Raw genomic sequence first — 14,060 nt, 5'->3', positions numbered from 1 at the left:
TTCTCATTCAGTTTATTAAAATAAAAAAAAACATGTAAAATATGTATTACATAACCGATTGAGGTGAAATATTGAATCAAATTTAGATAATCTGTCCATTCATTGACTATGCTGGCATTATCTAGGGGAGGGTTGAGGGGTTTTTGAGCCCATCCCAGTTGATGGTGGCTGACAAGGAACCAGTCTATTGCAGGGCTAATGCAAAATGCATGCTCAGGGCCAGCTCAGAATCACCACTTAATCTACCATGTATGTCTTTGGACTGCAGGAGCATCTGGAGAAAACCTACACAGGCTTTGGGGAAAATATAAAACAATTAGAACCCAGAACCTACTTTCTGATAGTGCCCCAAAACTAAAGTGTGCAACTCCTGAAGAAATTAAAGTCCTGGGGGAAGCTGGGATCGAACCACCGACCTCTATAAAAACACAGAACAAAGGTGGTAAAAATTCTGAAAACCATTTCTAATGTTTTGAATCCAGCTTCTAATTAAATGCTAGATATGTCATGTAAATGATCCTTGAGATAAAGTGGAGATGCCCCGCAGTCTTGAGAACAAGTGGTTTAAACACAAAGAGTGGTGCACAGCGCTCTTTTGTGGCGGAAGGATCGTACTGCACACCGGTGTAAGGTTTCCGGTGTTATGGCGACCACCGGCAACATCTTCTCCTCAGTCTAGGAAAAACAGGGTGTACATTCAGGTAAACTGCCTCTCACGCAAACTTAAACTAGACTAATTTCGAGCACAATTAATGCGACTTTTCTGTCTGTTGTTAGTTTTTGAATCGCGGGTACACCAGTACGTTTCTTTTCTCCTGTCCAGTTCTGATGCTGCCAAACCAACACAGCTTGAATTAAGGGTCTCCCAGCTTTGTCATGTGTTAGCCGTAGAAAACATTTCAAGCATTATTTAGCCTCCAATAAACTGTTTTTCGCTTGTTTGTCATTTATGAAGAAAGGTGTAAGTAACACGTTATTATTTTTACATCTCCTCAACGTGAAGGCTTGTCTTACATGCCCGTTATCACTGAGTGTCCCCGGCGGTTGACAAAGTTAACGTAAAGTCAAGTTAAAATAAACTAGCTTAAAGACGCGCAGCTAGCTTAAAGTTTGACAGAACATATTAAAGTTGATTATCGGTGTAAATTTATGTTCTCCTGTGAGCTCCAAAAAAGTCAAGGGGTAGGGATAAGGGACACATCTTACCAGGGCTGGTGAAAGATAACAACGTTGTCTGTTATAAGACGCTACAGTAAAACTGGCGATAATTAGCTACAGCTAATATCTTAGCTTAATATATTGTTAAGCTAGCACCATATGTTAACGTGTAGCTGCCTCCCACAAGCAATTCATTAGATTTCAGAGATGGATCCTTTATTTTAATGTAACTGTAGTTTAATGCACCACATTTCCTCCCTAACACACAGTGTTAACATTACATTATTTTCAGTTTCTTAACTCCAATGAAGTTAACACTACAAGGTTATGTAACTTGTGATATTTTACACTCACAGCCTATTGTGAACAAACCTGCAGACTAGACAGTTTCTTGTTTTTCTTCATTAGATGTGTTTGGGAGCCATTGCTATTCTGCAATGTGGTTACTGTGTTATCAAAGGTCACACTGTAATGTTCAATCATCACTCACTGATATTGGGAGCGAAAATGTCATGGGCTAGAGGCTGTGTAAGCACATGCATGCCTGAGACTGTTAACAAAAGAGCTTGGGTCATGGAAATATGGCTGTTGTGTAAATACTGGTACTGCGCTGGCCACCTGCATAGGTCACATTATTACTCGCCAGCAGTTCTCATTTGCCCCTCCGGTCTCAGTTATGATTGCTCAGACAACAGTCGGAAAAAGGTCAGAAGAATTTCCTGTAACAGGGCTTTTCCGTATATGGAGCTCAGATCCGCCTGGAGTTACGTTCACACGCTTGCTTGTGCCCACATGCTTGTGTTATGTGGTGTTCGGCTTTCAACCAAGATTACAGGGTGCAAGTCTGAGTCTGTGTCTCTGTCTCTTCCCTTTTCACAGAGTGCTGTCAAGAGAGGCAAGTATTTCACATCTTGGTGTAATTCTGACTATGCTGCTCTTGGTAGCACTTGGCATAGTTTTCTTCCCCTTTGTGGTCACCATTGAGAAGGCTGAGAACAACAACCACAAACCACCAGCACCGCTATTCAACTACAGCAGGATCTCCCTGCCGTCTGAGCACATACCCTACTTCCTCTCCAACAACAAGAGGGTCGCCAAGCAATGCCGCCTGGACCCACTCTGCCCTTTTAAAGTAAGCTTTGGACTTTCAGTGTAATTATGTGTTACAATATTTTTTTTTTCAGCATAAGAGTGCTCCTTTCAATTTTGCTCCTCTGTAAGGTGAAACTAACAAATTGTTAATTGACTGTTCATTACCTAAAAACAATTTGAAACTTGCTGTTTAATTCTGTTACCTGTTTGCATTAGTCTTGTAGGAGCACATCAAGTGGAGATGGAGATTTTGCTCAACATTTTCGTGCTGCTTTGTGTTCCGGTGTTTTAATGATGACAGAGTGTTTTAGTAAAGTTTAGAATGACTACTGGGGCATATCCACAACAAAATGTTTTTTAAACATCAGTATATTTGCATCTGTAGCTGATCTTATGATCCTCGCTTTAGTTAATTAGCCCAGCAATGGTTGAATGAAGTTTTGTCAGGAGTTAAGGAAGAAAGTTTTTAGATTCTTACTGTAGAGTTAAGATAATTTATTTTGCCCTCTGTCAGCTTAGTTAATGCATTAGATGGACTGGCAAGTTATCCATCCCTGCTGTGGTACTGCTCATATTTTTCTTCACAGTTTTTTGATTGATTTTATAAAAGCTGAAACTTAACTGTAAACTTGTGGCACAGCTCTATATGCAATATTGTCTTTGTCTGTCTTACACACACACACACACACACACACACACACACACACACACACACACACACACACACACACGCACATTTACTCGCTTATATCTTAACACTTGTTTTTCATGACAGGATGCACTGAGGGATCTGTCTGACTGTTGGGGTTATGAGAAGAGCTGTGATCCAAGGAAACGCTTTAGCTACCCTGTCTGTACCAAAGCTGACTCTGCATGGTACTTTCCCTCAAATCACGTTCATTCACAACACTTGAAATAGTTTATACAATGTACTTTTCCCATTTTCTTGTCACACCCGTCCAGAATGTGCCAGATGCTCACTGGTCCTAGTAGTAACAGAACTATTTTATTCAGAGATACTGGATTTCCTGAACCACAGTCTCTGTTACTTTCACAAAGTACTTGTGTGCTCATGCATAGCGTGCATGATTGATGATGAGCCATTATGGTTGTAGATTTGCTGATTTGTCTAAATCTCATATCTGTCAGGGCCCGTTCACTGGATGCAGCCCAGGAGCTTTTCTGGAAGCAGGCTGATTTCGGCTATGTCAAAGAGCGCCTCTCTGAGCTCAAAGCACTTTGCAAGGCCAGCAAGCCAGTAAGTCTGCTCATTTCCTTAGTTCCCACGGGCCCCTGAGCCAACAGGAAGAAACAACAGGTAGAATTAGACACAGTGTCCACAGACAATGGGCCCTAAATAATTTGCAGTTTAAAAGCAGTGGCAGAAAGAATGTAGTGTAGAGAGCCTCCTAAGACCTGGAGCTTATTAGTGTCACTTGAATACTAAATATTTCTAATAATACTGTTTTCCAGGGGAGCTCATCATTAAAGTGCAGTAGTCACACAAGATTTTGTAAAGCAACAAATCTTTACTTGGACTTGCGGAAGCCACGCAGAAGTCATGAGAGGTAAGTGCAACTGAAAGTGACATTATGCTGATGAAAGGGACTGGAAATTCAACCATCTTTATGCTGCAGGTACAACGAGGACTTCATTCAGACGGGTGAGATTGGTGGACACTGCAGACTGAACAAGCGAGCACTTGCTGCCGAAGGCGAACACAAGAGCCCTTTGCAGTCTTGGTGAGGAAAGATGCACTCATTCACTTACTAACATTAATCATAATCAAAGGCATTTGCGCAGCGGTGAGAGCGCCATATTATAGCCACTAGACCACATGCCATTTTTAGTGTAGTTCTTGGAATGTGTGATCTGCAATTCCAATGATTTATAAATTGTGTATTAATAAAATTATGTTGTGGCACTGCTGATGCTGATCAGTAATGCTGCCAAATCCTAGCCACTAGACCACCAGGAACTGGTCAGCAGAATTTGGGACAGTGGAGATTGAGACAATGGAGGGGCCTAACAGCATGTACTTAAACATTCTTCATGTATATCCGCCTATGTTCCTTCATTTGTAAATAGAATTAACTTTAACTTTTCGGTAGAACACAAAATGAAATGTTCCCTGACCGGGAATCGAACCCGGGCCGCGGCGGTGAGAGCGCCGAATCCTAACCACTAGACCACCAGGGAGCTTATTAAGTCTTTTTCAGCAGTATTGGAGTATGCATACATGCATCCATAAGGTAAATATTGATGGTTTATGCCTTCATATGATTTGTACGTCGTGGATTAATAAAATTATGTTGTGACACTGAGTAATCTGCATGTATCTCCCCCTATGTTCTTTCATTTGTGAATAGAATTGAGAATGTTAAGAATTGCATGGCTTTAGGATGCAGGGTTACCGTCCACTTTTCTTCAGGGGTTACCACAGCAAATCATCTGCTTCCATCTAACCCTACCTCTGCATGCTCTTCTCCTGCACCGATTAACTTCATGTTCTCTTTCACTACATCTATAAACCTCCTGTTTGGTATTCTTCTAGGCTTCCTGTCTGGCAGTTCAAAACTCAGCATCTTTCTACCGAGATCTCTCCTCTGTACATGTCTGAACCATCTCAATCTGGCCTCTCTGGTTTTATCTCCAAAACATCTAACGTGAACTGTCCGTCTAATGTACTAATTCCTGATCCTATCCATCCTGGTCACTCCGAAAGAGAACCTCCCCATTTTAATGTCTGCTATCTCCAGTCTTTTCTCAATGCCATTGTCTCTAAATCAGAAGCCATACATGGCTGGCGTCACCACTGTTTTGTACATCTTTCCTTTTGTTCTTGCTGATAGTCTTTTATCACACCAAGAACTTTCACGCAGTTTTTGCTGTTGTATGGCTTAAATAAACTCCAACGTTCCCTGACCGGGAATCGAACCCGGGCTGCGGCGGTGAGAGCACCGAATCCTAACCACTAGACCACCAGGGACTGGCTGATATGAGTAGAGGCGGTGTAGGTCAAAGCAGAGAAGTGGCCTGAAAACAGCATGTACTGAGACATTCTTCCAGATAAATTAAGAAGTCAGCAGGTTTTTAAGAATTAAATTGATTTTGTAACATTGCAGCTCTTTCTTTATTTTAAAAACATTTTGTGCAAAAAAAAAATTTGGTCCTAGTTCCCTGGCCAGGAATCAAGTCCATGCTGCGGAAAGTGTTACAGCTATTTGGCAAATGTTATTAAGGGCTTTTATGGCATGTGTGACAAATGTCTGTATTAACACAGACTGTCACTAGTCTGCTTTTCTTCCAGACTTCACTTTGCACTGTATTGCCAAAACTGTGCTGAAGAGGCATCTGCAAGTTTTAATGTCTTGTATGTTTCAGTGGAACTGCCTGGTTTATCAGTAATTACAGTGTGAACATCAGACCTGCTACAGTTAGACCAGGTTCATACTGAAAGATTCAAACCTCTGCACAGCACAGCTATTGATACAAATGCATGTGGGGTGATCTATAAGAACAAAAGGCTGTTACCACGGGTAGATCTCCTTCCCCTTGTAACAAAGTCTCGTGGACTGAGTTAAATAAAAAAACTGCCACCGTTATAATTTTAAAAAAAAAATCAACCAGACAGCTGGAGCAGTGACCTTCCTTTGAAACGTTTGACATAACTAACAGAGTCATTCTTCAACTTGCTAAAAATAAGGAAGCATCAATGAAATGTGAGACATAGAAAATCATATGTATTTGATCTCTTTCTCATAACTAGAGGGAGTTGCTTTACTTGCTGCTGTTCTGTGCTGTGCGCATCTCATAGCTGTTTAACTTCCAGAGGCAATGGAAAACACATAGCAGCTCTTTCTCAAAGCAGCAGAAACCAAACTTGTCAGGAATGTGGGGGTGGGGTTTGTGGGCTGAGCTTGTGCTTTGTTAGAAGAATGTAGCTGTCTACAGGGCCAGTGGCGCAATGGATAACGCGTCTGACTACGGATCAGAAGATTCTAGGTTCGACTCCTGGCTGGCTCGCTCCTTTTAATTTATAACTGTTTTGTCGGCAGAGGGATACTACTATGACTGCTACAGAGTGATCCTGCTCATAATGGGCACCTAATGTAGCAATTTATCGTGTGTCATTATAATTAAATATTTCTCTGACACAATTCATTATTAACAAATCTGTTTAAAGGGTTTATTTTCAGTTCTTAAAATTTGTTAAAGTTTGTACCTTCCTCAGGTTAGTAAAGGGTATCACACACGCCAGCTGCACTAGTCTTCAGCAATTCAAAAGATAATATCAGTTAGATGACTGTTAACCAATTAAACAGCAAAGCCTGCCAGGTTTTTGTAATTTGAAATGAATGTTCCTGTATTGTTCAGCCGGGGAAGCTTCTGTGTACTGCATGTTGTCCTTGTTAAGACAGGTTTGAGTTTTTGTGGTTGAGCCAATTTAATCATATTTATGACACCTTTAACATTATTGAAGGCAAATGACAATTCAGATTACAATTCAGTGCTCGCAATTTTTAATTTTAATTTTTTTTTACCAGCCTCTATGTGATATAAAGCGCTATGCAAAAGCAGCAATGGCTCAGTCAATAGGAAGTTTAATAAAATAGTGGTCTTCAAATGAGCTCAGAGCAACACATGCCTGGGTGTGGACCAGGGGATAGCATGTCTGACTACAGATCAGAAGATTCTGTCTTCCTGCTGGCTCCGTCACATTTTTCTCATTTGTGCAGAGAGAAATGCTGCAGTGACGAGAACAATGAAAGAGTCCTCTGAATTAGACCTGTCTGCAACACTGAAATGGGAAAGCCTGCACTCAGTGTTTGAATACGAAAGGCTCTGCCGCAGTTGTAATCTCTCTTATTCATTTGATGTCTCTGTTCTGCCACAAAAACTGCATTTTTACAGCTGCGTTTACAATATTACAATGATGTTGTTGTAGGTATGCTGAGCTACAGACGTATAAGGAGCTGGACTTCGATCCCATAGAGGATGGACATTGTGATATCATAATTGATAAACCCACTGTTTTCATGAAACTTGATGCTGGTAAGTAAGAAAAATTTACTAGACCTAATTTAAAGCCTTTTAGTCTCAATGAAGAGTTAAAATCTTTTTTTGAATGCATCTTAAGAAGAAACAATAGACTGCTCTTTGTACATCTTGTTTGAAGTCAGACAATGAATGATGGTGTCTGCAATCACTTCATATTTCCGGTATATAGTATCAATGACCTTTCCTAAAACTAGCATGTTTTAAAGAAACTGCTGGAATATAGAGTAAGGCATTGAGAGTATTTTTCTTCTACTTGTCAGACAGGTGTTTACATGTTACCTCTTGTCTAATTTCAGTCATAATGGCAAAAATAATCTTGTTTTTTAATAGGGGTGAACATGTACCACCATTTCTGTGACTTTGTCAACCTCTACATCTCCCAGCACATAAACAACTCCTTCAGCTCAGATATAAACATCATCATGTGGGACACGGTGAGTAGTTAATACACCTCACTTTTCAGTGACGTAGAGGGGGTACTATATGTATGGATTTTATAATTTACTCAATTTAAGGTTAACCAGTGATACTGTGCAGTTAGTAAGACATAGCTGCTCAAATTCTCCTGAAATGTCCATTATTACCACTGGTGGCAGCAATTTTTAAACAACAGGTAATTCTTAGGAACTGAAGCGACATACAATAAATATTTTGGAATTTCATGTCATAGTTGTATTTATCTGTCAAAATATAACACAGGACAGGCTTTTCCAAGTGTGTTTTTCCAGTGACTTTGTAAGTGCTTCTTGTAGCGGTAGATAAACTGACAGGGAGAAGGAGAGCGGTGACCTTTCGTCACAAATTACAGTGCTTCAGGCTGTCAGATAATCGTGTGATAATGGGTTTTGTACAAAACCAAAACTTGAGAATAATACAACCAGCTGAGTCTGAAAACAGATGACTGACTCTGGCTGCGCTGAAGGCATAATTTAGTTGATTTTAATTTTATGGCTTTGTTTTTCATTTCTCTTGTGACATTAATTGAATCAACATTTGTTCCCCTCATTTGGATGTCTTTTCCCAGAGTTTTTATGGCTATGGAGATCTGTTCAGTGAAACATGGAAGGCCTTCTCAGAGTATGACATCATCCATCTGAAGGCATATGACTCAAAAAGAGTAGGTGTAATTCCACCTCTGAGTGCTCGTTATATGCACCTTTAATGTAAGGGTGCTGACCTTATCACTTAATAAGTAGGGGTCTCCAAAAGTTCATTTGAGTCTTATTATAGCCCCCCATTATGAGGTCAGTTACCTCTGACACACATGAAATACTTTCTATGATGTATCCACAAGTACCAGCATTGGTTTGAATGTACTGTATGATATATGTGAAAAACTGTAGAAGTAAATTAATCCGAACATGGCTCAACAGATAAGACATTACGACCTATCTCTGCCAGCAGTTGAGCAAGCTGAACAGAAACACCACAGCTATGAGCACGTCATACTTATATTATACGTTGTTCATGCACACCAAAACCATCAATCCATTATTTATGAAAATGCTCAAAGATCGTGAATAAGTATGCATGCATGTACATGTGTGTACTACATACCTTAAGCTACTTTTTCTGTGCATAGCTGTATGCTCGCTTCATTGATCTGTTCATACTTATCTATAGGTGTGTTTCAAAGATGCCTTCTTCTCCCTTCTCCCGAGAATGAGATATGGCCTTTTTTACAACACACCTCTTGTAAGTTACCTCTCATGTATATTTATGTACGTCAATACTGCTTTGTGTCTTGATTTATACACCGATCAGCCACAACATTCAGGTCAATTTTCATATTAATGAAAGCGGACAGTGGACAAGCACGCAGACGGCACTTATATTGAATACAGAAAAACACACATGGCTTCAGTAAATGTTTTTGGAAGGCTGGCCGCCACAGCTGTCGGTTTTCTGTAGAATTTAGGACTTCCTACTGTGTTCAGGTACCATCAATGAAAAGCATGTAAAAATCAAAACACCTCCAAATTACGGCAGCGACTTCTTCGATTACAACTTGGTAATGATGCATTATAAAAGTGTTGTTTTCAGTGATTGAAATGATGAGTAGGTGGGTCCTATGTGTCAAAATAACATCCGCTTGAATGCCAGGATCAAAAGATTTCCAGCAGCAAATTTTATGAGCAGACCAATGTTATTCATGCCACCTGTCAGCGCTTTTAATGTTGTGGCTTTTCAGTGCATGTTTTTATATCACATTCTGTGGTAGAATTTTTTTTTTGTCATTCATTCCTCACCACAAGCACAATGAAATCCGGTGCAGTCGTAAACATGCGGTTTAGGTCAAATGTTTATGTGATGTATTCAAAGCTCAGCAAGTGCTTATGTTATTTAAATGATAATTCCAAGGAGATTACTGTAAAGATGATAGCATGTAAATGTGCTCTCCTGTGGTTCCAGCCTTGAGGTGTGAAATACTGATAGGTCAGCTTCAAGCTGATGCTTTTGATTGCCCCTGCAGCGCATGTCATGTTTATATTCATGTGCTCACATCTATAGCTGCAGTGCAGGAGTGTATGTATTAGATTCTCTGACTTGATAAATGCATAGGCTCATTTGATATTCATCCCAGTGAGATTAGGAAGTATGTTTACAATTGTCAGATTCCCAGTGTGTACCATATTTTTCATCACAGTCAATGCAGTAGTGCCAATGGAGTAGCGAGATTCAATTAGCATCCAATTTATTTCAAGTCACTGAGTAGATCATCTTGCATGACTGTACACAAATTTGGATACAATAGTTTGTATGAACTGAGGAAAAAATATGTATATGAGTATAATGGACTCTTTTCATGGTGTGTTGATGGCAGATCTCAGATTGCTCCAGTGAAGGAATGTTTAGGGCATTCTCTCAGCATGTCCTCCATCGGCTGAACATCCTACAAGTAGGGCCAAAGGTAAGAATAGCATCTTTTAGGAATCATATTGGTTACATCACACTTCTGTTGTGTAGACATAAAGGGTCGAAAACCTTTGAAATCCGCAATAGTTAAGTAGTGTAGCAAAGACAATAATACATTCTCTCTTTAGAAGCTTACAGTATCCTATAGCATCCTCTACAGTATAGAGGATGATTCATCACAGTGGTAGTTTTTGGAGATGCATTTTCTGTTGTTGGTATCAACATCAAGACATTCCTCACATTTACTAACCAAACAGTAGTATTGTGAGCATTACCATTGCTTCAACTGTAACACTGCTCATTAGCAATGCTGATACGGATTTAAATTAGTCATGGAAATTTCATGTATGCAGATCATACTATTGCCAGAACCAGCCAGGAATGTTTTCTCTGCCAGATAGCAGCTTGTATGCACTCACTTGTCTGTAAAGTCAGTGTTTACGTTATGAATAAAATCACCACTCTTTCTGTTTCATCTGCATGTACAGAAATGTATGTTTGATTGACTGGAGTAGTTGACCTATATCTGTTCAATGGAAACCAGAGAAAGAATAGTGGATGCATACGCATACGTATATCTACTCTAATCTTCAGCATTTACTTTGGTGCAATCTATTCACACCTTATCAGTTAAGAAAAAGCATCTGAATAATACTAACCAAACACATGAGATATCAGGAGAGCAGTGCAAGAGAGAGAAAAAATATCACATCCAATTTCATTGAGAAAAAAATAACGACAATGTGCGCACAGAACGGCAACACACACTTCATTTGGAGCTTAGCTTTTATCTGTCTTGTTAACCAAAACTAACTACGTAACTCAACTAGTCTTCCTCAGATGTAGTGGAGGTATTTATGTACTTAAGCCTGAAGCCCAGGAGAGGTGACCAGAATACTATCAACCACCCTGAATCCATGACAGTGCTCTCATGCAGTAGTAAGATTAGACAAAGGGGGAAGCTCTGACCACTGCCCCTCAGCAACACAGTCATGCCAGATGATTCCCAGAATGAGAGACACAGACTGTCGGGGGAACCACTCCTAAAAATAATGCACACATCAGTGAACCAATGCTAATCTTCCACGTCTCTGGTGTTTACCTTTATAAAACACTGCTGCAGAACTAAACTAGCCTCCCGCAAGTTAAAGGTACCAAACTCCAGCATTTCCCAAAGATATCGCTTCTCTGTTTTAAGGTTAAGCATGGAGCAAGAGGGACTCTCTCACAACACCAATTCACCAGGTCATCAATAATGCACGGAAAACCACTCTATCTGTCAAAAGCCTTTCCGACACCGCAATCCAAACACCCAAACATAACAAAATGAAACACTACTTTATCCAAACATACCAAACGAAACTGTCTTAAATCAAATAAATAATAAATAGATGGCAAAAATAAATATGAAATGTAGAGATCAGTGTTAGCAGTGTCGAAATGTATGGACATATTGGCACATATGAGGTATGTGTTGTAAGTGCAAAACAAAATCAAAGAATGACACTGGGCACATGGCATCGAGGCAAGAACAAACACACCGGACCGTGGGCAGGCAGTGCTAAACTAACCTTGCGGGATTCTGGCCAGGCGTTTTGAATTACAGCCAGCCCCACTCAGCTCCAATCAGTGGGATCCCTGCAACACAAACCACGCAAACAGCACTAAAGCAAAGTGAGCCTGGGGCGTCACAATATGTTGAAACTGACTACAACAGATTAGAAATCTTGCCATGGTGTTTCCCTGCTGTCTGCCCAGTGCATGGAGGAGTACGCTCTACTACTCTGAAGAGACGAGTGATGAGGCGATGAATTAATTCATTTCATGAAAAACATTTTATATACAAATTTTTAAATATACTTCAAACTTTAGGTCCTGCTGGTTGCAGTGCCTAATAGTTTGGCAATGTCCATAAGTCATTTTGGTCCAGCACAAGATATATCATGCTAGAAAACATGATGCTGTGAGATTTGATGGATATTTATTTGGATATCATATTTGTTAAAAGATGAATGGTACTGTTTTGTCTGAGATGCTGACCTTTATTTCATCTCTGCCACTTTAAGATAAAATTTCTTCTTGCATTGTGAGCGCCCGTGCATACATCCACATGGTGAAGCTGTTTAATGAACAGGTAGAAATAAATGTTTGATTACTGCAGAAGAGAAAATACATAGCTCCATGAGGTCAGAACCGAAACTGGCATGTAGATGAATGCTCATCCCAAACTGTGTGAAGGAGGGAAGAGATGCCACCCCAACTCACACTCCCACCAACAATGTAAATAATCAAATCTAAAAACAATATTTACCTGAATTTAATTATTTCACTTCTTTGCTTTTCTCTGCTAGCATTGATCTACTTGTCAGCAGTACCCTAATGGCTCTTTGATTTTAGAATGCTCAGTGCATGTATGCCATATGACAGAGATATTCTTATGAGGCTTTGAACTATGTGCAGTATGAAGCATTCTCTGATGGGGTTTCAAACCCAGGGCGCAGTCAAGCACAGAATGCTAAGCAATAGCTTAGCATAAGCTGTGCGTAAATGTGTTAATTTAGCATCCTTTAAAGCCTACACCCAAATAGCACAGGTGAAAGGAGCAACTGGGACAGAGTGATAACAGGACTTAGACAAACAAATCAAGGCTGTGAGTTGTTCACTGTGAGAGATAACATACACACGTGGACAAAATTGTTGGTACCCCTCAGTTAAAGAAGGAAAAACCCACAATTCTCACTGAAATCACTTGAAACTCACAAAAGTAACAATAAATAAAAATTTATTGAAAATTAAATAATCAAAATCAGCCATCACTTTTGAATTGTTGATTAACATAATTATTTAAAAAAACAAACTAATGAAATAGGGCTGGACAAAAATGATGGTACCCATAACTTAATATTTTGTTGCACAACCTTTTGAGGCAATCACTGCAATTAAACCATTTCTGTATTTGTCAATGAGCGTTCTGCAGCTGTCAACAGGTATTTTGGCCCACTCCTCATGAGCAAACAGCTCCAGTTGTCTCAGGTTTGATGGGTGTCTTCTCCAAATGGCATGTTTCAGCTCCTTCCACATATGTTCAATGGGATTCAGATCTGGGCTCATAGAAGGCCACTTTAGAATAGTCCAACGCTTTTCTCTCAGCCATTCTTGGGTGTTTTTGGCTGTGTGTTTTGGATCGTTGTCCTGTTGGAAGACCCATGACCTGCGACTGAGACCAAGCTTTCTGACACTAGGCAGCACATTTCTCTCCAGAATGCCTTGATAGTCTTCAGATTTCATCGTACCTTGCACACTTTCAAGACACCCTGTGCCAGATGCAGCAAAGCAGCCCCAAAACATTACTGAGCCTCCTCCATGTTTCACCGTAGGGACAGTGTTCTTTTCTTCGTATGCTTGGTTTTTGAGTCTATGAACATAGAGTTGATGTGCCTTACCAAAAAGCTCCAGTTTGGTCTCATCTGTCCAAAGGACATTCTCCCAGAAGCTTTGTGGCTTGTCAACATGCATTTTTGCAAATTCCAGTCTGGCTTTTTTATGAGTTTTTTTCAGCAGTGGTGTCCTCCTTGGTCGTCTCCCATGAAGTCCACTTTGGCTCAAACAACGACGAATGGTGCGATCTGACACTGATGTACCTTGGCCTTGGAGTTCACCTTTAATTTCTTTGGAGGTTGCTCTGGGCTCTTTGGATACAATTCCAACGATCCGTCTCTTCAATTTGTCATCAATTTTCCTCTTGCGGCCACGTCCAGGGAGGTTGGCTACTGTCCCGTGGGTCTTGAACTTCTGAATAATATGAGCCACTGTTGTCACAGGAACTTCAAGCT

At 40.2% G+C, this 14,060-nt stretch overlaps 1 protein-coding gene and 3 non-coding genes across 5 annotated transcripts in view; 2 read left to right on the top strand and 2 right to left on the bottom strand.

Annotated features, from left to right (window-relative positions):
- Window positions 1-587: 587 nt before the first annotated feature.
- The window catches only part of eogt (EGF domain-specific O-linked N-acetylglucosamine (GlcNAc) transferase), a 45,772-nt gene continuing 32,299 nt past the window's right edge, over window positions 588-14,060 (top strand). The window contains exons 1-11 of one of the 2 annotated variants that reach the window (XM_022198250.2): window positions 588-701; window positions 2,038-2,290; window positions 3,026-3,126; window positions 3,400-3,508; window positions 3,724-3,818; window positions 3,888-3,992; window positions 7,199-7,305; window positions 7,642-7,745; window positions 8,336-8,428; window positions 8,935-9,006; window positions 10,136-10,222. In XM_022198250.2, the coding sequence (XP_022053942.1) occupies window positions 2,087-2,290; window positions 3,026-3,126; window positions 3,400-3,508; window positions 3,724-3,818; window positions 3,888-3,992; window positions 7,199-7,305; window positions 7,642-7,745; window positions 8,336-8,428; window positions 8,935-9,006; window positions 10,136-10,222 (1,077 nt within the window). In that variant the 5' untranslated portion in view covers window positions 588-701; window positions 2,038-2,086. Of the gene's footprint in view, window positions 702-2,037; window positions 2,291-3,025; window positions 3,127-3,399; window positions 3,509-3,723; window positions 3,819-3,887; window positions 3,993-7,198; window positions 7,306-7,641; window positions 7,746-8,335; window positions 8,429-8,934; window positions 9,007-10,135; window positions 10,223-14,060 lie in introns of those variants that run through there. The other variant, XR_007942092.1, reaches the window with a different exon arrangement.
- On the bottom strand, window positions 4,378-4,449 carry trnae-cuc (transfer RNA glutamic acid (anticodon CUC)). The gene has a single exon. It is a non-coding gene; the product is annotated as a tRNA-Glu (tRNA).
- Window positions 5,168-5,239, bottom strand: trnae-cuc (transfer RNA glutamic acid (anticodon CUC)). The gene has a single exon. It is a non-coding gene; the product is annotated as a tRNA-Glu (tRNA).
- trnar-acg (transfer RNA arginine (anticodon ACG)) lies at window positions 6,204-6,276 on the top strand. The gene has a single exon. It is a non-coding gene; the product is annotated as a tRNA-Arg (tRNA).

Source organism: Acanthochromis polyacanthus, chromosome 5 (assembly GCF_021347895.1).
Source record: "Acanthochromis polyacanthus isolate Apoly-LR-REF ecotype Palm Island chromosome 5, KAUST_Apoly_ChrSc, whole genome shotgun sequence".
Lineage (NCBI taxonomy): Eukaryota > Metazoa > Chordata > Actinopteri > Pomacentridae > Acanthochromis > Acanthochromis polyacanthus.
The sequence above is the reverse complement of the archived record's forward strand: the minus strand, read 5'-3'. Positions and strand labels throughout refer to the sequence as shown.